Source organism: Phytophthora sojae (genome assembly GCF_000149755.1).
Source record: "Phytophthora sojae unplaced genomic scaffold PHYSOscaffold_5, whole genome shotgun sequence".
NCBI lineage: Eukaryota > Oomycota > Peronosporomycetes > Peronosporales > Peronosporaceae > Phytophthora > Phytophthora sojae.
In genome coordinates, this window is record NW_009258119.1 from 5,955,137 (window position 1) to 5,977,520 (window position 22,384).

General features: G+C 55.6%; 10 protein-coding genes across 10 annotated transcripts; 6 read left to right on the forward strand and 4 right to left on the reverse strand.

Annotated features, from left to right (window-relative positions):
* Window positions 1-346: 346 nt before the first annotated feature.
* On the reverse strand, window positions 347-1,546 carry PHYSODRAFT_354883 (hypothetical protein; the record flags this gene model as incomplete). Its single annotated transcript, XM_009531695.1, has 5 exons — window positions 1,434-1,546; window positions 1,226-1,358; window positions 1,041-1,135; window positions 880-964; window positions 347-793 (listed from the first exon to the last, which is right to left on the reverse strand). Coding segments are annotated over exons 1-5 (840 nt in total), but the record flags the coding sequence as incomplete, so codon positions are not given.
* A 1,213-nt stretch (window positions 1,547-2,759) lies between these two features.
* On the forward strand, window positions 2,760-5,449 carry PHYSODRAFT_316285 (hypothetical protein; the record flags this gene model as incomplete). The annotated part of the gene is made up of 7 exons (XM_009531696.1): window positions 2,760-2,988; window positions 3,060-3,234; window positions 3,301-3,397; window positions 3,474-3,701; window positions 3,941-4,588; window positions 4,850-5,112; window positions 5,191-5,449. 7 exons carry the CDS (start codon window positions 2,760-2,762, stop codon window positions 5,447-5,449), a joined length of 1,899 nt encoding a protein of 632 aa, XP_009529991.1.
* Window positions 5,450-5,841: 392 nt separating this feature from the next.
* PHYSODRAFT_262383 (hypothetical protein) lies at window positions 5,842-7,319 on the forward strand (the record flags this gene model as incomplete). The annotated part of the gene is made up of 2 exons (XM_009531697.1): window positions 5,842-6,477; window positions 6,561-7,319. The coding sequence occupies 2 exons, from the start codon at window positions 5,842-5,844 to the stop codon at window positions 7,317-7,319; spliced, it is 1,395 nt and encodes a 464-aa protein (XP_009529992.1).
* Window positions 7,320-8,298: 979 nt separating this feature from the next.
* PHYSODRAFT_509104 (hypothetical protein) lies at window positions 8,299-9,339 on the forward strand (the record flags this gene model as incomplete). Its single annotated transcript, XM_009531698.1, has 3 exons — window positions 8,299-8,561; window positions 8,616-9,150; window positions 9,199-9,339. Coding segments are annotated over 3 exons (939 nt in total), but the record flags the coding sequence as incomplete, so codon positions are not given.
* A 212-nt stretch (window positions 9,340-9,551) lies between these two features.
* On the reverse strand, window positions 9,552-9,881 carry PHYSODRAFT_262365 (hypothetical protein; the record flags this gene model as incomplete). The annotated part of the gene is made up of 1 exon (XM_009531699.1): window positions 9,552-9,881. One exon carries the CDS (start codon window positions 9,879-9,881, stop codon window positions 9,552-9,554), a length of 330 nt encoding a protein of 109 aa, XP_009529994.1.
* A 1,622-nt stretch (window positions 9,882-11,503) lies between these two features.
* Window positions 11,504-12,469, reverse strand: PHYSODRAFT_286467 (hypothetical protein). Its single transcript, XM_009531700.1, has 2 exons — window positions 12,113-12,469; window positions 11,504-11,963 (listed from the first exon to the last, which is right to left on the reverse strand). Exons 1-2 carry the CDS (start codon window positions 12,442-12,444, stop codon window positions 11,894-11,896), a joined length of 402 nt encoding a protein of 133 aa, XP_009529995.1. The 5' UTR covers window positions 12,445-12,469; the 3' UTR covers window positions 11,504-11,893.
* A 1,398-nt stretch (window positions 12,470-13,867) lies between these two features.
* PHYSODRAFT_334423 (hypothetical protein) lies at window positions 13,868-14,806 on the forward strand (the record flags this gene model as incomplete). The annotated part of the gene is made up of 1 exon (XM_009531701.1): window positions 13,868-14,806. One exon carries the CDS (start codon window positions 13,868-13,870, stop codon window positions 14,804-14,806), a length of 939 nt encoding a protein of 312 aa, XP_009529996.1.
* Window positions 14,807-15,343: 537 nt separating this feature from the next.
* Window positions 15,344-16,360, forward strand: PHYSODRAFT_262368 (hypothetical protein; the record flags this gene model as incomplete). Its single annotated transcript, XM_009531702.1, has 1 exon — window positions 15,344-16,360. The coding sequence occupies one exon, from the start codon at window positions 15,344-15,346 to the stop codon at window positions 16,358-16,360; it is 1,017 nt and encodes a 338-aa protein (XP_009529997.1).
* Window positions 16,361-16,779: 419 nt separating this feature from the next.
* On the forward strand, window positions 16,780-17,688 carry PHYSODRAFT_504878 (hypothetical protein; the record flags this gene model as incomplete). The annotated part of the gene is made up of 1 exon (XM_009531703.1): window positions 16,780-17,688. A coding segment is annotated over one exon (909 nt), but the record flags the coding sequence as incomplete, so codon positions are not given.
* Window positions 17,689-18,570: 882 nt separating this feature from the next.
* On the reverse strand, window positions 18,571-22,376 carry PHYSODRAFT_334425 (hypothetical protein; the record flags this gene model as incomplete). Its single annotated transcript, XM_009531704.1, has 5 exons — window positions 18,571-19,623; window positions 19,689-19,763; window positions 19,835-19,894; window positions 20,234-20,435; window positions 20,509-22,376. 5 exons carry the CDS (start codon window positions 22,374-22,376, stop codon window positions 18,571-18,573), a joined length of 3,258 nt encoding a protein of 1,085 aa, XP_009529999.1.
* Between the last annotated feature and the right edge of the window lie 8 nt (window positions 22,377-22,384).

Below are 22,384 nucleotides of genomic sequence, written 5' to 3' on the forward strand. Positions count from 1 at the left end.
TATACTGATGCGACGCCAATAACTTAACGAGCGCCTTCCGTTCGACGTACTCGTCCGCGCCCCTCTCTTCTCCGATAGATAGACGTCCATTTCGTCGCTGCCCCTCCAGCCAGCACGAACCATACCTCGTGACCATGCACCCACGCAGCTTCCACTCAAACGCACCAACGTCCACATTCGACACGTCCATTGGTTGTCGTATAACTGGCGACAGCCCCTTTCAATCGTCGAAGGGGTTCCAGCTCTGAGTGGTTGACGACCGGCGCGGCGGGGGCGTGTCGCTGTTGCGCACGGCGTGCTGTGCGGGGTCAAACGGGGCCGACGACGAATAGTTTACCACACCGGAGGCGCTCACCGTGATCTGGGACGCGCTCAGCGGCGCCACATCGGCGTAGTCGCCGTCGCTGTCTTCGTCCTCGCCACTGCCGCGCGTGGGCCGCTGGCTGCTCTGCGACCCTCCTCTCTGCTCGTCGTTCTTTCCGACGCGGAGGTCTTGCATGGACCGTCGAATGGCCTCCAGCAGCATCAACTCCTCAAGACGAGCGGCGTCCGCGGGCGTCGCGAGGAGATGCGACGCCGCATCATTAAGCGACGCCATACTGTTCGGGTGCGGGCTGTTGGTCACCGGCTTGTCGCTGATGCTGAGCTGCGAGCGCAGCGAGTCGCGGATGCGGTGTCGGTCTTCCACCGACGCATACTGCACACTATGAGGACTGGAGGTCGCCTCTGGCTGCGACGGCTCGGGGCGCTTGGGGATGCCGATGGCGCTGCTGCGGCGCGGAGACCTCAAGTCCTGCGACGTAGGTAACATAAACCAGGAGTTCGACATGAGTTTCTCACAAAGACCGACAGAGGGCGGCTGTCGGTAGTTTAACGTACCTTCATGGAGCGGATGGTCGCCAGCTCCGCAGGCGACGGCGCCGTGTATCGAATCGTGAACGCCTCCTGGTTGCAAAATGGACAGCTACATGTACTCACGACGCATCAATCAACACGAGGTCCCAGTACGTCGAGCTTCAAGCACGGATGTCGGCACGCACCAAATGGATTTCTGCGGCGGGCGGATCTGCAGGTAGCACTCGGAGCAAATGGGCTTGTTGCAGCAGCTCGACATGTTGAGGCTGCCGGGGTAGAACTGCAGTAGGTAGACACAACCACAACGCACTGGAGGTCAGTCGCTGGACTCAAAACGAACCACGGCCCTCCTCCTCCCTCCTGCGCGTACCATGAAGCAGATCGGGCACTCGAGCGCGAAGCATCCCTCCTTCGCCTCGCGGCCAGGGAAGCGCGGCGCGATCTTGCGCTCGACGATGAGCCGGCGCGCGGCCTTGAGCTCCCACGGACAGCTCGGGTACAAGCTGGAAGACACACACACGAGAGGTTGTCAGTCCCCGAGGGCGGAGGTTACACTGCAGGGTTACGCGCGCACGTACCCCGTCGGCTGTGTGAACTTCTCGAGCTCGCGGTTGCTGACGGAGTGGCGCTTGGCCTTCTTGGACGTCGAGTTCCCCATGGGCCTCTGAGGCTGCTGGTGCTGGTGTCACGCGGTTCTCCTTGCCGAGTGAGCCCGAGCTCCAGCGGTGGGCACATTTTCTTAGCTTACGCGCAGAAACCGGGCGCATTGGCAGAAAACGAGCAAAAGTGGGTTTCGACCAATGAGGGACGTGTATATTCCACGGAACGAGCAAATCAGCTTTCGCGCAGCTTGATTGAAGTTTACTGGGAAGCTTGTCCCAGAGGGTCAAAATGTGGCAAGAGCCACATTCGGTGCCATTTTTAAGGCCGCTCCTTCTGCAGAAAACAGTTTTTATCTAGTCGCTGCTTTCTACCTTCATCCACACTCTGTGCTGTGCTGTACGACAATCCTGTATTGACAACAGTCCTGATTTTAAGTACCTGCACACTGCTAAATCATACTGTTCGAAGCTAGAATTGCCTCAACCAGGATTTTGCAACAGCAGTACTATCTGCTACTAACGTTATTGCCGTTTGCAGATATTTTGGCCAACGCATGCTTATTATCTCGTCAATAATCTCGATTTTAATCCAGCCAGCTCTTAATTTAAACCTAGGTCTGATTTATATATCTCGCCAGTACGGTCTAAGATCCGAGCTTGGGGCTCTGTTTTCTCGACCAAGGCGCTTTTCTACGACTTGGAAACGGGCCAAACCGAGTTTCTGCCTAAAAGCGGCCCCCAGCAAAGCATAAAGCTAAATCAGCCCTCGCCTATCTCGTGTCCACTCATATTAAGAGACAGGCGTGGTCTATTTTAGAGGTCTATTTTAGAGGGCAAAGTATTTGCAAGCGGCAATATTAATACCCTTCTTTTCAGGGTTTTACAAAGTTCCCTTCTGAGTACAATAAAACTTACCATTTTACGCGCAACAGCAACGGCAAAGTTTCATCTCGATAGCGCTATCAACGATTCATTGGTACGACATGCTATCCCTCAGCTGTTGGTTGATCTGTCCTGGCTCAAAAGCGAGAACCGGTGGCTCAGGTCACTTTTGGCTGAGACTTCTGGCGCAATCAGGGCGGGAAGCCATGTGTGGACTACATTGTGTCGGACAAAGTGTAGGGGCCTGCGATGGCGCGGTGTCCAGAGCTGCAGCCGATAATACCATCCCAGGATCAAACGTCGCAAACCCAACAAAAAGCTTAAATATGGCGCCCGAATCTCTAAAAGTGAAGCATAATTTCCAAATTCGAGTGGATCCTCAAACGACATACTTGATCCTGAAGTCCATGGCCGTTCCGCATGGCTCGAGCGTCTTCACGTCCGCGACCATCGTACGTCGCCTTCCAATGTGCTTCGTCCCCCCCATCCTGGACAGTTCTCACCGCTAACGTTGCCGCTCAATTGCAGACCGAAACGACGGGCGAGGCCGAGCACGAGCAGATGGAGGAGATCGAAGTGATCTTCGGCAGCTTTGAGCGTATCGATGGGAATGCATTAGTCAAGTGCAGGAATCTGCAGAAGCTCACGAGTAAGAGGGCATTGCTTTAATCACTGGGAATGTGGTGTGCTGGCAGTTAATTATTCTGTGCTTGGCTGTAGTGGTGAACTGCAACCTCGAGGTGATCTCCAACCTCGAACCAGTGGGAGCCTCGCTCACCCACTTGTGTCTGAGCAACCAGAACCTCACTCGAATGAGCGGGTTGTCATCGCTGCGTCAACTGCGACATTTGTATCTGCAGCAGAACCGCATTAGTCGAATCGAGGGGCTCGAAAGGTATCTTTGTCATGGCTTTCGTGAGCTTACCTGGCTGGATAACGTTTATTTCGTAACTGAATTCAGCTGTCGGAAGCTGAAAACGCTGTGGCTGTATGATAACTGCATCACACGTGTGGAGAACCTTGGGTTTTGCACGGATCTTAGAGAGTTGTGGCTTCAGGTGAGAGAGCACCGGGCGATTTTTTCTATCAGAAATTACCGTACTTCCTAACTCTAACTCCTGTGTTTTGTTTAAGAGCAACAAAATTCAGACGCTGAAAGCTACAAGCGGCGGGATCGCCGAGCTCGTGAACCTACAAAGGCTTAATTTGGCGAATAACCGTATCCGCGATGTGGACGAGTTCGAGCACCTTCGGAAACTCGTCGTACTGCGCCAGCTAACTTTCGCCGACGAACATTTTGGCCCGAACCCAGTTGTTGCCCACCCAGACTACCGATCCTTCGCCATCACGATTCTGAAGCAAGTACGTCTAGCCTCGCCACTATCACTCGCAGATGTCATGAGATGGGATAGTTTTGAGCTGACAACTGTGCTTGTTTTTCTTTGTATACAACAATTAGCTACGTCAGCTTGACGGAACCCTCGTGGGTAGTGATGAGCGAACAACCGCGCAAGACCAGTTCTTCACACAGGTTAGCGCTGGTTGAAACAATTGAGTGTAACATTATATCTGCCAACACTGAAATGTATATTGCATTGTAGTCCATGGAATTCAACGATCAGTTAGCCGAACTAACTCTTGCCTATCAGCAAGAGCTGCGCTCCATTTCTACAAGGAAAGAGCGCGGCATCTCAAATGCCCAAATGCTGCAACGAGAGCTCATCGAGGCTCTGAATGACGTCGAAGCGTGCGTTACCGCTGGACAGTCGCAGATTGAGGAGGAGAAGCGGAGGCAGCTTCAGCTTCGCGAGCAAAACGCTCAGTTACTGCGAGAGAATGTGGCCAAACTCCAAAAAGATTTTTGCGCTTCGATTAAGGAGCAGTGCGAGCGCGAGGAGAGAGCGTTGCTTGAAGAAGAACGCGACTACGAGATTATGGAGCTGGAAGCAATGGCCGAACAAAACCAAGCGCTCACAATTGCAACGCTGCAGAACGCATTTCCAGGCAAGATTGCATTTCAGCAGCTACTGCAGCACATGCCGGACTATCGATACATCGCCGAGGGTTTTCGAAGACCGACAAACCAGCAGGAAGCACTGTACGGCATGGGCGATCAGGATGACCGTGAAGTCCACATCTTACAGATCTACCGCTTCTTCCATGGTGACTTGACTGAAGCGTTTGAAGCTGCCGCGGCGAGAACGGATATCGAAGGAGGTACCGGGGGCAGTGAGCTGTACCTGTACTTGGTGGCAGACGACGACGAAGTGATATCGCTATTGCAAAACGGAGTGGTGTCTCCAACCTCAGCCACAAGTGGTAACGACGACGACAACAGCTCGAGCAATGGCTGGGTATTTCTATTCTCCAACCCATTGGTTGCGTTGCAGTTTTACAAGGGTACAGTCGGTGAGTTGGAGCCGCTAAGTGACGACGAGACAGACGGCGACACTCACTCAGCCCCGGCGTCTCCTGAATTCAGCTCTACTGACGGATCCTCCCTGGTTGAGAGCTTCAATATGCTGCTGTGTCAAGTGCGAATGCCGCAGATAATTGAGCTGTTCCACCCAGAGAAGGCGCGTTTAGGCTCACTGGAAGCACTGCACAGTCTCGCAAGTCCACGAGGATCTGTACTGCCACCACCGCCATCAGCGTTCCTGCAACTTAACCTGGGCGACCGTGGCTCGTGGTCTGCTTCACCGTCAGGTGGCCACGTGTACATGGCTCGTCGAGGAGCAGTGCACTCTCAGGTACTGCCACAATTTGTGTTGCTGTGCTCAAAGCGTAGTGAGCTTTCCGGCGGCAACAGTCTGAACGGTGGACGACGCGCGGAGGACCAAGCTCCGACCAGTGAAATGGTGCTAGCCCAGTTCCAGCAGCAACTCCGAGCTGAGGTGGACGCCTACCACGCGCGACTGTACCATGAAATGGACCCGGCCACTGTGCGCGTCCGAGCGCAGTTCCAGCACGAGAGCGAGCAGCTCCGCAGTCGGCTCAAGGGCAACGAGGACCGCATCAACCAGGAAAAGCTGGAACAGGAGCGTCTACTGCGCACACTCCGAGGCGGAGGGGACGCGAAAGAGGAGCGGGGAAATGGCAGGCGGCGATGACCAGCGGCAACGGCATGTCCATCCCCGACCTGATAACGACATGGCTACACTACAGCAGAGGTCCAGCTGCTGGTCCCGTCGTGGATACAATACAGCCCTGGTCTCCATCTTGCCCTACAGCCCCAATGCAGTGGCATCGTCTCAAGTCGGGAAAGACGTCGCCACCCAGTAGTCCAAGCGTACAGTATCTCGCTCAAATCTATCTGAGTACCTCTAACCATACATATAACAGTCTAAATGTGCACCACATATCTACCTTAATTACCTACCCAACCGCTGATAACACATACCCTTCCCACCCCGCTCCCCGCCGCTTCTCCCGACCCGCTGGCAATTCAGAACGGTGATTCACCTCATTCATCATCTCGCCGTGTATGATCCGGCCCGTGGACATGATGGGCAACGGGGGCTGCGACGCGTTGCCGCGCGCGCCGAGCGAGCGGTCGCCGCTGCTGCGCGCGCTGGGGCAGGGCGACTCGGCGTCGTACGAGGGCTCGTACATGTCCATGCCGGCGCCCGCGAGCGACGGCGGGCGGCTGTCGGACTCGGGGGGCCAGTTCCAGCCGCTGGTCTTCGCCGAGAAGGCGCTGGCCGCGCTGCTGAACGGCGTGCTGCTCTACGCGCTGGGCTGCGTCGTGGGCGTGGCGCTCGTGTCGCTCAACTTCGAGGGCGTGCTGGGCGCGCGCGTCAACTGGTGGCTGGTCTTCGCGCCCTTCTGGCTGGCCAACGCCGCCATGCTCTACGCGCACGTGGCCAGCGTGCGCCACGCCAAGACGCTGCGGCGCTGGGCCGACGTCGAGTCCATGTCCAACGAGCCGCTGCTGCCTCTGCTGCGCCGCATCGTGCTGGTCTACGCCATCAGCTTCCCGCTCTCGGTGCTGCTGCTCTGGAGCGAGCTGGCCTTCTGCGCCAGTCTGCAGGACACGGCGGCGGCCACGAGTCTCTACATCTGCTACACGCCGCTCATGGTCATCCAGGTGGCCTTCGTCGTGCGCTACCTGCTCTGCCGGTCGGACAGCACGCTGCCGGTGCGTCGAGCGAGAGAGAGAGAAAAGTATCTTTGTGTCAATTGTGGAGATATCCAACGTTTTATTTTATTTATTGGATGCAGGGCGTGTGCTGGGTGCTGATGTTCGTGTTCACGCTGCTGCTGGCGTACCAGACGGACACGCAGCGCCGCTTCGGGTCGCCCGAGCTGACGCAGCTGCCGCTGTCGTGGTGGGTCGTGTTCGCGCCGCTCTTCGCCTTCGAGCTGCTCATGACGGGCGCGCTGCTGCTCGTGCTGTACAACGAGTTCTCGGGGATCTACCGCCTCACGCGCTGGCAGCTGGCGGCCAGTGTGCTCTACTCGCTGGCGCTGGTGGCGGGCGTGAGCGGAGAGCTCATGCTGCTGGAGCAGGTGGACTACCACTGGGGCACCTTCACGTTCCCGTCGGGCATGATGTTCTTCGGCCTCGTGTGCGCGTGTGTGGCCATGTATATCGTGGGGCGCCACCACGTCGAAGAGCTCATGGCTTCCAAGGGTGGGGCCGTGCCCGTGCCGTTGACAAGGACAGCGGACGGCTGGATCACGAGCCACGCGGTGGTAGAGCAGTGGGTGCTGTTCGGAGACATCTACCTGACGCCGCAGGGGCTCCACCAGCGCAACCAGAAGACGCGGAGCAATTCGGGCGTCGAGTCGGAAGCAGCGGGCAGCAGGTTTCTGCGGCAGGTGAAGGGGATGCTGACCCGAGTCACGTCGGACGACAACATGAGCGAGAACGACCCCGAGCGCCGCATCCGCAACGTCCTGCGACGAAAGACGTCCGGCAGCTACAGTGACATCATGCTGGAGGTCGTGGATACGCCCAAGACTTCGAACAAACCGTAATACTTCCGTCTAAAATAATAGTGGAGCTTTGAGCTTTGGTCAATGAGCCGACGTGTCACCTGTAACGGATTGACGGACAGCTTTGAGCGCGGACCATGAGGAGGAAGCGGACGTTGCCCACTCCGCTGCCAGCAGAGAACGGCGACGTTGGCTTTGCTCATCATGACGCCAACGGTCGACAAATCCTCCGGCTAGAGCAGGATCCGAACCTGCAAACGCTCACACCGCGCTCGTTAGCGAAGACCATGGCGGAGCTCGACGCTCTGAAGTCCCGCGTGCTGGAGCTGGAGCAGCAACTTGCCAAGCACCAAATCGAAGCTCTCACTCCGAGTAAAGCCAAGCTGCCACCACTAGCAGATCCTGTTGCCGGACCGAATGCGGAGCTGGTAAGTGCACCTTTGGTAATGCTGCTCTATCATATTTTTCTGACGTATCTAGTGACGTGTCTTAGCTTCCTGCTGTAGGACTTCAGATGAGCGGTGTAAAGTCCACCTGCGAGTTGAAAACTATCCACGCTCTCGCCGGGGTCTCTACGATGAGTGATCGAATTGCTACGGCACCCGCCGCTACATCACGAAACGTGGTTGCGATACTTCCGCTGGGGTCTCCACCTGCTGGAATTCACACCGAAGCCGCGACACCTCGTCAGGGGAAAACTATGGCTTTTGTTGCCAGCAGCCCTGATCTTGCTAATGATATCAGCCCAACCGACGTCGAAAGCTCTGAAGCGAACGCCACAGCGGAAGGTAGCTGCAGCCCTTCTGCTGCGTCCCCGCACCACGAAGAGACCAAGATAACAATCGGCCATGAAGGAGAAGCGGCAACTTTCGCAATATCCCAGCGAAATCGATTGTACCAGAACCTCAAACGCCTTAGCACGATTGCGACGATCCCGGAAGATGAGGTGCGTTGGTGTGTATTGCCTGCGCGTAATACAGTGTGGATGCTAACTTGATTCGTGACGACTTTGCAGCTTTTGCTACTTAAAAAGTTAGTGGACGCTGAAATCGGAGACGTCATCAAGTTCCTGCTCGAGATCGAGTCGGAGCCATCCGTTGCTGTCATCCGCGACAAGCTCTCAGTTCTTGTAAAGGACGGATCTCCATCCAAGCACCGCAGTCTAGTTCGACCAGCGCTACCCAGTCACCATCCCGTTTGGAGCATCCAGTACCCGCTGCTCAAAATTGCTCAGAATCTGGAGCACTTACAAGGCTCAAGCGCTGATTCAGAGGCTCCTGCTTCGTCTCCTGCCTCTTCGCCGTCCAAGAAGACCGACGTGATCGTCCTGGTCTCCAGCGGAGCGTACAACCCGATCCACATGCTCCACATTCGAGCTTTCTACGTCGCGCGGCAATACGTCGAGTCGAACTACAAGTTCCCAGTCGTTGGAGCGTTCATCTCGCCATCACACGACACTTATGTGCGCGCCAAGAATCGTCGCAATCCTCGCGAAATGATCACCAAGCGACATCGATTGGCGCTGATCGAGACTGCCGTGGCGTCTTCATCTTGGATCGAAGTTGACAAATGGGAGATCACTCGACGACGAGTGCTCGACTACCTGAGTACGTTGACCCACGTCCGTGAAATGTGCGAGTCGCACTTCCCGCGGTACCGATTCCATGTCATGTACGTCTGCGGTTGCAACACGGTGGTCAAACTTAGCCACTCTGCCCTGCGAGATGAAGGCTTCGGGTGCATTACAGTGTGCCGACCCACACAAACCGATATGGTGATCAAGCACCTGGGGAAGACGCTGTCAAAGACGACGACAATCGTGGAAGACACAGGCGTTCTACCCTGCGACTTGGAGCGAGCCACGAGCTTTCGAGTCCGACAAGCACTCGCCAATGTTGACGCGAATGCCAACAAGATCGAGATGATGGTAGGGAAACCGGTGTTTCAGTATTTTATGAGGCACGAGATCGGCGAGAAAATCGCTGGCAAGGTGAGCTGGACCGAGGAGGACAAACAGTGGCGACAGGAAGACCTCACCTATGTAGAATACACTGAGAGCTAGGGAGCTAGCTAGAAATTGTAAACATTGAATTTGGATTGAACACAAAAAAAATTCACGAAGGGAGGGGGAGGGGGGGGTCCTCTACAAAGTTTCGTTTGCTGTCGACGTGCTGTCAACTTTTCTTATTGCGACGGAGTCGAGAAGGTATCTTCCACTTCATTCTGCCCCTTGAGGGGTTGCTGGTTGGGGGTCTGGTCGGCATGATCATGTCGTCAGAGTCCAGCCAATCGCTTGGCGGGGCTCGAGTCGATCCTCGGAGCTCGAGTCGATCTCGGAGCTCGAGTCGAAATCGGGGCTCGAGTCCACGCTTCCTCTTCAGAGCCCTCTGCGTCGCTCAGCGGGGGTCCGGTCGACATGATCCCCGATTCGATGGCAGCGTCCACAATCAACGCCGATTCTTGCAGAGCCCGGCGCAGATGGACCATCTTCATCTCGGTAGTCGCCTCTTGCTGACGTACTTCATCAGGGTTTGAGCTTGAAGTTACAGGCAGCGCCGACAGTAGCGCCACCGCCACCATCAGCAGTGTGAAGCTGACTTTCATGTTCCTCTCGAAGTGTATCGTGCATCCTTGCTCGCTAAATGCAGAATGAGCAAATCAACGCGGCGAGTATCGGCGAGGCATGCCACTACAGTAGGTGCAATGTTTCTTCCGACGAGGTGTCTACATGTGTAGTCACGTTGAGGATTATGCAGACAGGAGAGTACACGCAGCGGTCGGCCCACCGGTCGAACATACACCAGACAAGATAGTATCGAGCTCGACCAGCTCGCCTATCCATCTAGCCACCAAGTGCCTCAGTTGCGTCCGGCAGTAATACAGGTTGCGTATGAAGCCTGTGGAAGGGCATTTTGCGTCGACATAAGATTGTTGCGCCTCTTTTAAAAAAAACTGGAGTGCAACGATACACTTTTCTTAAGAAAAAAAACTTGTGGCGAATAGTACCGAAAATCGCTGAGTCCGCTTACGATCTCTGGAATGATACTGTATGTGTCTACATGCCAATGACCATACGGACCTCATAAAGTTCACCGCAAGGCGACAAATAGATGCTGTGCTCGCTTCGAGCCCACGCCCCACCACAGTGCGCAGTACCGAGGCAGAATGACGTCGGCGAAACTGCACTTTGATATTTTCTTGAATCTTCATGATATGATGCCAAAGTATCATGAAAGGTGATCAGGAGAGTCAATTTGGTCCTTCGTTTTGTAGGAGATAACAGTTTATTCCAAGGACTTAGTTTATCCAAGGAACGAGGATTAATTGGGACTTCCCCTAGAGTTACGCGAATGCGTAAATCATTGCATTTATTGCGTTTTAAGGACAAAAGTGATGTGATAGTGACACTTTTCAAACAATAAACTTGCCATGATTGACAATGTTTTCATAGCAATAAAAGATAGTATATCTCAAAGGCTGGTGGCTCGCTCCAGGTTGCAGTATCAGGACTCGGAAAAATTATTATTCCACTGAGACGTATCGACTTACTGAAACCTAGTCAGCGTTAGAGCGTTCGTCTAGCCATCGACGACACGTACGCGCGAGATAAGAATCGTCGCAACCCTTGCAAAATGGCCACCAAGCGGCATCGATTGACACTGAGACTGCAGTGACGTCTTCATCGTGGATCGAAGTTGAGAAATGGGAATGAGGGTACTCCAAATTCCGATGGTAGCTGGTCGATCGAAACTGTGATTATTGGCTGGATATTCATCCTTTACTACACGGATAGCTTGTCGCGGATGACAGCGACGGACTGCTCCGATTCGATCTCCAGGAGGAACTTGAAACCTGTGTAAGGAGCGCCGGGTTGACACACAGCTTGTTCTGAATACAATCATTTCCAGCATGCCTATCCATTGCAGTTCTTGAAGGCCGTTAACGCCTACAAATTGGCGCGATTGTCTCATGGCAACCGAGATTAAATTTACAGCGGTAATTACTTTAAATCGAAGCAGGATCTTCTAATCTTCTAGACATGCACTTGCCAATGTCGCTGCAAACGCTAATAAAATCAAGAGGAAGACCTCACCTATGCAGATAGAATACACCGAGAGTTAACTAGAAATTGTATCTATGAAATTGGACAATCACCCTAAAGACATTTCATTGCGGAGGGGGATGAATCCGACTTCTTTTATGGCTTCGGTCCCCCTCCTTCAGCCTCGTACGTCGCATCTACCGAGTTGCTTTCAGCGTCTTCCGACGATTCGTCACTCTCGTCATCAACACTCTCGGACGAGTCGTCGTCGCTGTCGGAGGCGTCGGATGCTTCGTCACTGTCGTCGCTGTCAGACTCGCTGCCTGCTTCACTCTCCGTGACCGATGTCGACTCCGTCGAGGAAGTACCGGACGATTCCTGCACGCTCTCACTTGCCACCGGCTCCGCATCACTCGTCGACTGTGTGACTGCAACACTAGATCCACTTGTAGACTTTTCAGTCTTCTCTTCGTTTTCTTCTTGTTCGGTCTCGTCGGCTTCTGCCGATGACGCGGTCGGCGGACTCGTCGTCGACTGCGCGACCGCAGCACTAGACCCGCTTGTGTACACTTCTTTATTCTCTTCTTCTTCTTGTTCGACCTCGTCGGCTTCTGCCGATGACGCAGTCGGTGCACTCGTCGTCGTCGTCGTCGTGTGCTGGTCCTCCTCCTTCTCCTCCTCGTCAAATTCTTCCTCTTCTTCAGGCACATCCGACGACTCCGACAGATTCGTTGGTGCCTTGGTCGGCGCGCTCGTGGCTTCGGTCTCGTGTTCGTCTTCTTCTTCTGCCTGCTCGTTGAATTCCTCTTCTTCTTCAGAGACCAAGTCGCTCGACGCGTCGCTCGTCGGCGGGGCTTGGGTCGTCTTGTCCTCCTTTTCCGCCTCGTCAAACTCTTGCTCCTCTTCAGCAACAGAATCCGCGTCGGAGTCAGCAGATTCCCCTTCGGCGTCCTCCACTTCGGCGCTGGCGTCCACAATCGTCGCGGATTCGTGTAGAGCCCGGCGCAGATGGACCCACTTCATCTCGCTAGTCGCCACTTGCTGACGTACTTCAGCGCTCGAGCTTGGCAGCGCCGCCAGCAGCGCCACCGCGATCACTACCAGCACCGTGTAGCTGACCTTCATGTTCCCCTTGAGTCCTTGGTCTCTTCCTCGCCAGATTCAGAATGAGCGAGTCAGCACGGCTAGCATCGGCACCGGCACGCCACCCTTAGAGTACAGTAGTTGTTCGATACATGGACATATGGCGCGAAGCCGTAGTACTGGGCGTCTGCTCGTGTAGTTACATCGAGGATGAGGCCTGAGAGCAGACGCAGCGCAGCGGCCCGCCCCCGGTCGAACAAGGCAAGGCAAAATGGTGTCGAGCTCAGGAGCTGCTCGGCATACCAGTAGTCTTCTCCGTCGAGGAGACTGTGCGGCGATGCGACCAGCGTCAAGGGACAGCGAAAACTGTCAAGCAGAGGGCGATCTATCCATTAGATGCCCCCGCCGTCGGCAGGAACGCCACAGGTTGCGTATTCTGCCGGTGAAACGGCATTTTGCGTGGACATAAGATTGCTGCACGCCTCTTAAATTGCCGAGTGCACCGCCAGCTTCGAGACGAAGAGCACAATGGAAAATCGCTGAGCGCAGGCATGCAGGTTGCGTACGATCTCAGGAGCGATGCAGTACAGTAAAGTGCCTCCATGCACATGACCGTCCGAGCGGGGCGGATGTAATCACGGCAAGACGGCAACCAGATTGCTGATGTCGGAGCTTGCCTCTCCGAGTGAACTGTACCGATGACGTCGGCGAAACTGCACTTTGAATTTTCTTGAAGGGCCGTTTAGCTGCTTTACGTGGCAAAATATGATACATTTTCCCATGAAGCGATCGAATACAGCAAACCTGCACAGCACCGCAGGAATGATCAGCTCCTGGCTGGTTGGGAGCCCCGACTTGGGACGCAATCGCTTCAGGCCAGCGGGGGCACCTCGGCGCCGCTGAATTGCTCTGGCGACAGGCGCAAAGTTGTCCGGCGGCCTGAATTTCCCGTGCTCATTCGGCAGAGCGCCCTCAAGAACTGTGCGGTGGATAAGCCCCGCTCCAACGAAGCGCTGCGTATTTCTGCGACTTGCGGTACAATCTCGAAGGCAGTATTATACAAGTTCTAGCATACGGCGCTGAGCAGGGGCTCGGAGTCCAGACGTTCCTGCAAATTGCAGCGAGATGCCGACGTTTAACGCCATGAGCGACTCACCACCTCGCACTTCTTTGCTCGCTATTCGCTTTCGCTCTTGAACTCGCGCGCCAAATCCTCTAATCGAACTCAAACTAGCCCGAAGTTACGGTCGCATCTCGGTCTCCCGCTCACGATTAAGTGAGATCAGTCCAGCGCTTCCGCCGACCGCTTCCCAAGAAGCGGCATAGGTCGGTCCTCCAGCCGGCAGCCCGGCTCGGCTCGCGAAATATGTTAAGTGGTTTGGTCCGGGCCCGACTCACTTTCCAATTCGTCACGGACCCCTCACGCTGTTCGTAAAGTAAAGCAGCTCTCCTCCCCACTTCAGCCATGCGACAGCAGCAAAACGAAGCCAAAGCCCCGCGCCTGGCTCCGCGCGTTCCTCAAGTGGCGGCCGACGCCGCCGCGGCTCGGGGCCCGCGACGCAAAAAACTCAAGTGGCGCACGCGCGACCAGCAGAGCTCGCAGCTCTACAACCTGGAGCTGGATCTGCACGACCTGCGCCAGGAGATCAAGGCGCTGCAGGAGTACGAGCAGGTGCTGCGCACGCACACGCTCAACCAGCGCGAGACGCTGGACGACTACTACCTCAAGCGCGTCATGCAGTACCACAAAGTCTTCGAGCGCGGCTACAACCCGCACTCCGACGCAGCAGACAACGGAGCGCTGAGCTCAGAGGACGCACTTGAGTTCACTAAACACATGATGGACGAGGAGGTGTCGGTGGGTCGCTTCGTCGGCTATGAAGTGATACTGGACCAGTGGGCGCGCTACACGGCGGCGTTCCCAGAGCTGCAGTGCACGCTCACACAGTCTCGGATCGCGTCAGCGGATGAGGTCACCATCGTTTCGACCACCGCCGAGTACACGTTCGAGATCTCGCAGACGACGATCCAGACGCTGTTCCCCGCGATCCGCTCCGAGCAGCCACAGATCGGAGCCAAGCTGGTGGGGCGAAAGTTCCAAGGCGCCGGCGTGTCCACGTTTACGTTCGACCCGCAGTCCCACCGCGTTGTGTGCTACGACACCCGAGTGGACTTCTTCGAGGTGTTTGCGAGTCTGCTGCAAGACTCGAACGAGCTCTGCGTGCTGTTCGAGGGCGCAGCAATCGCCGAGCAATTCTTCATTGGAGACACTAGCTGCTACCCCGTTCTCCAGCTCGGCGACGATGAAGAGAAGGCGCGGTACCGGATCTCCATCTACTCGGACGGCGGGCAGCAGTCTCCCGCGCTCCACAAGCTGCAGCTCGGCCACATCCTCGGCGCATGATATTCCAGCAATAGCGAGCCTTTGTAATCGCTCTCGCCAACACAACTTACTAGAACTTGAGCTTCACCTTCAGCTGGTCGAAGTTGCATCGTCTCCAAGAGATCAAGCTGTCGTAGAATTGAACGTCTAACCTCTGTAAAAGCACAAAAGAGTTGGGTCCAGCCGCGTCTGAACGACTAGTCAACAACCTGTAGACGACGTTCCGGATTTACTCATGGCTCGAGTTCATCGCCTTGACACCCCCAAGAAGGTAGGTACTGGATACCAAGCGAGGTGGACACGATGCAAAAAGTCTTGGGAAACGAAGCCACCCAGCACTCGCGCCGGCCGGTCTCACAGTCGACAAGTGTAACGTGAGGTCGCAGCCGCAACTCTCAACCTCGCGCATCTTTGCTGGCGGTGGGATGAATCAATCGAAAGAAAAACCGACCGAAGCGAATAGTGAGTCTTCTTGGTCCGGCCGCCCGACAGCCGGAGCTCTGGGATCAGTTGCGAACTTGCCTCGCACTACAGAGACCTTCGCCCCTCCCTTCCCAGATGCAAATGCACACAGCCAACTCCATCGCCGAGACGTTCGACGTGACGCCCGTGCAGACTCGACAGGTGCTCGCTCCGCGCGTGCCGGCCGTCGCCGCCTTAGCTACGGCGAGACGCGCTCCATATCGTCGCAAGAAGCTCAAGTGGCGCACGCGCGACTCGCAGGCGTCGCAGCTCTACAATTTGGAGCTGGACGTGATGGATCTCAAACAGGAGATCCAGCGGCTCGTCGACTATCGGCAGATCCTCAACTCGCGAGCCTTCAACCAGCGCAACGCTGTCGACGGCTACTACGTCAAAGTGGTCATGGAGTACTACCGCGTGTTCCAGAAGGGCTACCGCCCGGGCTCCGCTATTGACGCGGTGCAGTTCGTCATGCAAGCCATGGACGAGAACATGACCATTGGACCCTTCTCGGGGCGCGACGTGATCCTCCACCAGTGGCAACAGTACACGAAAGCACTTTCGGGCATCGACGTGCGTTTCCTCCGGTCCCGAGTCGTCTCGGGGGAGGGACAGACGATCGTGACCTGTTACGCCAGCTACAAGTACGTGGTGACTCAGGACACGCTCGAGGTGCTGTTCCCGGAGGCGCTGCACCGCCACCCCCGCATTGTCAGCAAGATTTTGGGGCGTGTGTTCCAGCCTGAAGGCCGCTTCCACTTCATCTTCGACTCAGAGACGCATCGCATCGTGTCGTTCAACTTCGAGCTCGACTTTATGAAGGAATTCGCGCCACTGCTGCAGGACCCGCGCGACGTGAGCACGTTCTTCCAGGACGCGCGCATCTCGGAGGAGTGTTTGATCGGGGACCATGCGAGCTACGACGGTGTTGAGGCTAAGACAGAGCACGACAGCTACGAAGACGCACAGGTTGAAGATAAGGCGGCGTTCCCTCTCGAGTACGAGGAGAAGTTACCTTGGGGGTACGACAGCTACGACCAGGAGCACCGACAGCCTTCGCCCGCTGGTCGAGTCGCGCTGAATGATACTGCAGACGACACGTACTACCTCTAGGATCAAACTGCCGCATATATAACGCTCAACGCTTTTGGGTCCAGCTTTGCCCGAAGCTCGAGCTCTTCGACTCGTCAACTCGTGAACACGACGTGCAGGATTAACTCGTACTCAACTTGATCGCCTATTAGCTAATAGCTACCCCAACTAGACGCTGCTAAAAGCTTTCACATCAACACGGAGTAAGGCCCAACTCAAAGCTAACGCCGAAGCCAAGACTGGCCACGCGGGCAAGTGTAATACGAGTGCTTGCCCTCGCGCATCTTTGCTGGCGGTGGGATGAATCAATCGAAAGAAAAACCGACCGAAGCGAATAGTGAGTCTTCTTGGTCCGGCCGCCCGACAGCCGGAGCTCTGGGATCAGTTGCGAACTTGCCTCGCACTAACAGAGACCTTCGCCCCTCCCTTCCCAGATGTAAATCCACACAACGAACTCCATCGCCGAGACGTTCGACGTGACGCCCGTGCAGACTCGACAGGTGCTCGCCCCGCGCGTACCGGCCGTCGCGGCGCTCGCTGCAGCAAGGCGCGCTTCTTATCATCGCAAGAAGCTCAAGTGGCGCACGCGCGACTCGCAGGCGTCGCAGCTCTACAATTTGGAGCTGGACGTGATGGATCTCAAGCAGGAGATCCAGCGGCTCGTCGAGTACCAGCAGATCCTCAACGCCCGCACTTTCAATCGGCGTGACGCACTCGACGGCTACTACGTCAAGGCAGTCATGGAGTACCACCGCGTGTTCGAGAACGGATACCACCCAGGCTCCGCTATTGACGCTGTGCAGTTCGTCATGCAAGCCATGGACGAGGACATCGTTATCGGCCGCTTCGCCGGACGCGACGTGATGTTGCACCAGTGGGAACAGTACACGAAAGCTCTCTCCGGTCTCGAGTTCCGTTACCTGCGTTCCAAAGTCCTCTCCACTGATGATCAGTCCATCGTGACGTTCTACGCCAGCTACAAGCACGTTGTGACTGAGGATACGCTCGAGGTCATGTTCCCTCAGGCCATGCGCCAATATCCGCGCATCGCCAGTAAGATGTTGGGCCGCGTTTTCCATGACGAGGGCCAGTTCAACTTCACCTTTGATACCAAGACGCACCGCATCGTCTCGTTCGACTTTGAGCTCGACTTCCTCCAGGTCTTCGCGCATTTGCTGCAGGACCCGCGCGATCTTTGCGCCTTCTTTCAAGGAGCTCGCATCTCTGAGGAGTGCTTGATCGGCGATTGGGCCTGCTACGAAGAGCGGGCGTGTAAAGTGGAGGATAACGGCGTCGATGACACGGAACTCTCGAAGAGAAGGCGGCATGTGACATGCCGCCTTCTCTAAACTAGGGGGGCACCCCCCCAGATTTTGGGAAGACATCACACTTAGCCCCCTATTTCTGAGCTGTCGGATCGACGTACTCCCCTATTTTTGAGCCGCATACAGACTTACCCCCCTGTTTTTGGCCCGGCCCCCCTCAGATTCACATGCCGCATGTCCCCAATGTGGAGTAACGAAGCGCGCGACGAGGAGTATCGACGCCCTTTTCCGGCTGGGACGAGCAGGTTTGCAATGGTTTAACTACGTGCAGCTAGAACAATTCTGCGTGGGTGAACAGCAGTGAATCGCTACTATGTTAGCGTACGTGTGAAAAAAAATACCATACCTTCCATTGGATAATGCGACTGGGTGATGTGTTCTAATAATAAGAGTGTCGTAGTTGCCTCAGAGGCAGCGAGAGCGGAAACCTTAGACGGCATCTTGAAGTGGAAGGGAAACAACTGATAGATTGCATATTATTCGATTAGATAGGTTTTCAAAAAAACCAGCTGCGCAGTTTGGACATTCCGACGATTTATTCTAGCCGATTTATTTTTGTCGTGAAAAACCACAGGTCCAAATAATCGATCGACTTTTTACTTGGACATCGCTCTAATACATGTACGCCCCAGCTCGCATTTGCAACAAACTTCCGACGGCCCTTCAATGCCAACGCGTAACAAGGAGAGCATTTTATCCGAAGCTAACGAGAACATACCAGTGATCCTGAGCCGAGCACTGTATCACGCAGTTGGATAACGTCGGTGATCACAGTCTTACACGTTGGCAATTCACAGTCTTACACGTTGGCAATTCACATCTACAGTACTATTAAATACTATAGAATGTGTAAATGTAGTTAGTTATACTTTGTGTGTAGGTAAGCCATAATAGCTAGCTTTCGCTCTACTCGTTGTCCTCCTCGTTCTGGCGCTGGAGTTCGCGATCTAGACGCTCGAGGTCGTCGCGATCCAGCTCCCCACTGCCGTCTCGGTCAAGTTTGTGGAACTGGGCGATGATCCCGTCAATGTCGTCCTGGTCGGCCTTGTTGAGCTTCACGAGCATGTAGCACAGATACTCGAGCTGCGAGACCTTGCCGTCGCCGTCCGCGTCCATGTCCAGCAGCTCTTTCATGCTGATCTTGGTCTTCATCACGGACCTCGCACTGAGCTCGTTGAGGATCGATCCGATGCCATGCGCCACCGTCACGACAGCCAGTGGGAGGTAAAAGATGGCGTAAATGCGAGCGCTCTTCGACGTCGGGGACAGGTCTCCAAAGCCAACCGTCGTGATGGTGATCAGCGTGTAGTAGAAGCAATCCAGCACTGGCCAGCCTTCGATAGCCCCCACGATCAAGCCCGCTAGAATCGACGCAACAATGGGTACGAAGGCGTGGAAGAGCGCCTTGTTGCTGTCCGAGAAGATCCTACGCGCCCAACTGGGTAGACTGCCCTGGAACCGCTTCCAGTAGGTTTTGGCCTTGTCTCTCTTGCGAATTCTGGCTTCCTTGTCCTCCAATGTATTAGATCCAGTGGCTGTAGCCGCGGCATTCTCTACGTTGCTGAGTAGTTTTTGAGTAGCCATCTTGGTGACGTGTCGTTGGCGTTGAAGGAACCAGGAGGCCAGCTGACCCAGAGCCACACCGATGGTGCAGATGCCGTAGAAGGCGAAGAAAATGGTAAACGCTCTCCCCGCTGTTGTCTTGGGCACCACATCGCCATAACCCACGGTCGTGACGATCACCATCGCGTAGTAGACGCAGTCCACGACCGTCCAGTCTTCGACAAAGTGGAAGACAACAATGCTCACCGCTATGTACGAGAGCACAAGGCCCAGCGCCACCAAGTTGGATCTCAACGTCTCGTGGTTGTTTTTGGCATTTTCTGCGCCGGCAATGATCGTTTGTTGAGCCACGTTCGTGATAGTGCGAGCCGACATCATCGGCAGGTCAAAGATGGACTGCAACGCAAACACCATGTGAGCTTGTTGCCGGTAATTTATGTATTTTGCAACAAACACTTCACCTTGTCGATACGAGGCGCCGTTGACACTTCAGGGACATCGGTGAAGGTGCTTGGGGCATCCTCCGACACCGACTCCTACGCAACGTTAAAGGACATTAGTACCTTAACTTACCAAAGGAATCAATGCTTATAGCTGATCTACGAACCAGACCGGGAACTGCGATCACTACATCAGCGCCTTGAAGTTCGTCTCGCTTGTTTGGGCTCTACTCGTTCAAATGTACAATTGTTATTCAGGTTATAGTGATCATAGCCAGCAGAAACTGCAGGATCATCTTCGTGCCTTCGCCATCGTGTCGCGATTCCACCGCAATGCTGGCCAGGGGCAGCCCGACCGACTGCGTGACGGATCAGGTGCGTCGCCGAAAATGAAAATACGGTCGTGAACAACCGTGGTGACGTCTTTTTGCAGTCCAGGGAAGGCGCTAAATTTACCGCTCTAAAATCTCTCGTTTTCAGACTTGGTTCGAGAACGACAACTAGTGAGATTGGAGATAAAATCAAAATCCTATTGTCGGGGGTATTTGCGAGAGTCTAGACTAGACCTCCACGTCTAATGCACCGGATAGTCCGCTGCTAATGGAGCTTCTCACGAGGTAACTAGTTCCCTGGCGCTGCAGTGGCGTTCGCGGCTGGATGCCCTTCATGTTGTAGTATTGCAGTAATTGTGTGGGGATCTCAGCCAAAGTCTCCTTAGCTAGTCGAGCGGGGTTCCGGCGGAACTGGTTGAAGGGGACGAATTGGACACTGTAGCAAAACAACAATACAGTTAGACCTCTACCCATTCGTCACAACAAAGACACAGTCTCAATGAACGTACATGTCACGCGCAGCGCGTTGCCGCCTTGAGTCCACCAGCAACTTGTCATCCGAATCCAACGCGTTCATAGCAGTAAAGTCTGCGTTGCCCACAGCAACGATCACGATCGATAGTGGGAGCGTCGAGGCCTGCACCAGCTCGTCAATCGTCTGCTGCATGTCCATGATGGCGCCGTCCGTGATGATAAGAAGCACGAAATACTTGAGATTGCCACCGCCACCTTGCTCCGCCGGCGCCGAAAACGTCCTTGCAATAGCCGCAGCCTGATGCACCAGTGGCGCAAACATAGTCGGCCCGTGGAGCTGCACAAACTGGAAGGAGTTGGAGTACGCGCTCATAATGCCGTTGATGCCCTCCACCTCAGGCTGTGACGGATCGAATGTTAGCGGGAAGCAGTGATTCACAGCTCCATTGACCAAGCCACCGAAGCCGTAGACGGGGAAGCGCTTGTCCGAGTCATAGGGTTCCAGAATCGCGCCCGTCGCAGAGATGGCAGCTTGGTAGTCGTTCAACTGGCCCTGGTAGCCCGCTCCAGTGTAGTGCAGACTCGAAGGGTCCGATGGACTGCCGTTCGAGGCCGTGTAGTCGATACCGACGATTAGACTCACCTCGCATCCACCACGCAGATACTCGGCAAACGTATGCCTCTTGAACAACTCAATCTGCTCGAGGACTAGCACACCGGAGTTCTTGTACCGCTTGCCCTTCTTCGCCTGTCGTTCGCGATTGATAAGCTCCATGCTGCGGATCTCTCCTGTCACGAACTCCGCCGCCTTGACGGTGCAACTGCCGATGAACTGGTGCTTGCCATTCTTCTCCCAGTCCATGCACTCAATCTTCAGTAGTCTCGACAAGTTTCCGTTGCACAGCGTCTGCACACTCAGCGTCGCTCGACGCCACTTAGGGTCGCAGTCGTTCATCACCACTTCACTCCTCCAGACCAGACTCCAAGACGTAGTGGTTAACGGATCCGCGTTTTCGTCCCGTAGGCGATAAATATTCAGGAACGGGTCCGAGGCTCCGAACCAGCCGTCCTTGTTGTCCAGCTTGGTCCCCGTGAACCGAACGTTGATCATGTCGGCGCAGGTGGACACTTCTTCAGCGTCGATGACCACGTGCCCCGACAGATTGTGCACGTGCCCCCTGTCCCTGTCGTTCTGCAGCAGCCTGAGCACAGCCGACTGTCCCTTGGAGGACATCAACTGGCCCATCGTGATCTCCACACAGCCGAGGAAGTCGTGGTCCGCGAGTCGCTCCGACGAACTGTCCCGGTCAAAGACCTCGACTCTCAGTCTCTGTACCTCTTCGAAGAAGAAATCCACCTGGACACTCTTGGCGAACGTCGGGTCGGGCGAGTTCTGGATGGTCTCGGTGCGGCCGACCTCGCGCCAGCCGCGCTTCTGCGCCTCCTGCATGTAGAGCACGATGAAGGGGTCGGACTGGCTCAGGAAGTCCGACTTCTTGAGCCCCTTGCAGCGGAAGCGCAGCTCCACGATGCTGGACGGGGTCGGGGCCAGGCCGTCGGGCATCAGAGCCATGGAACTCCTCGACGACTCGAAGCTGCCGGGCTGCACGGGGCCGTAGCCGCCGTGCAACGTCGGCTCGCGCTGGAATGGGGCGGGCTGCTGCTGCACGGGGGCAGCAGCAGGAGGTGGAGCATAATTCTGGTGGGGCTGAGCGTAATTCTGCTGTGGCTGCGGGTTGTGCTGGCCGATGTCCGGGTAGAGGCTCTGGAAGGAGCCGCGGCGGTCCGTGGGCGGCGCCTGGGGCGTCACTTGGTAGCCGGAGCTGCGGTTGTCCACGGGGGGCGCGGACGGCGACGAGAGCGAGCGCTCGCGCCCGTAGTACGTCGGCGGCTGTGCGTACATCGGGGAGA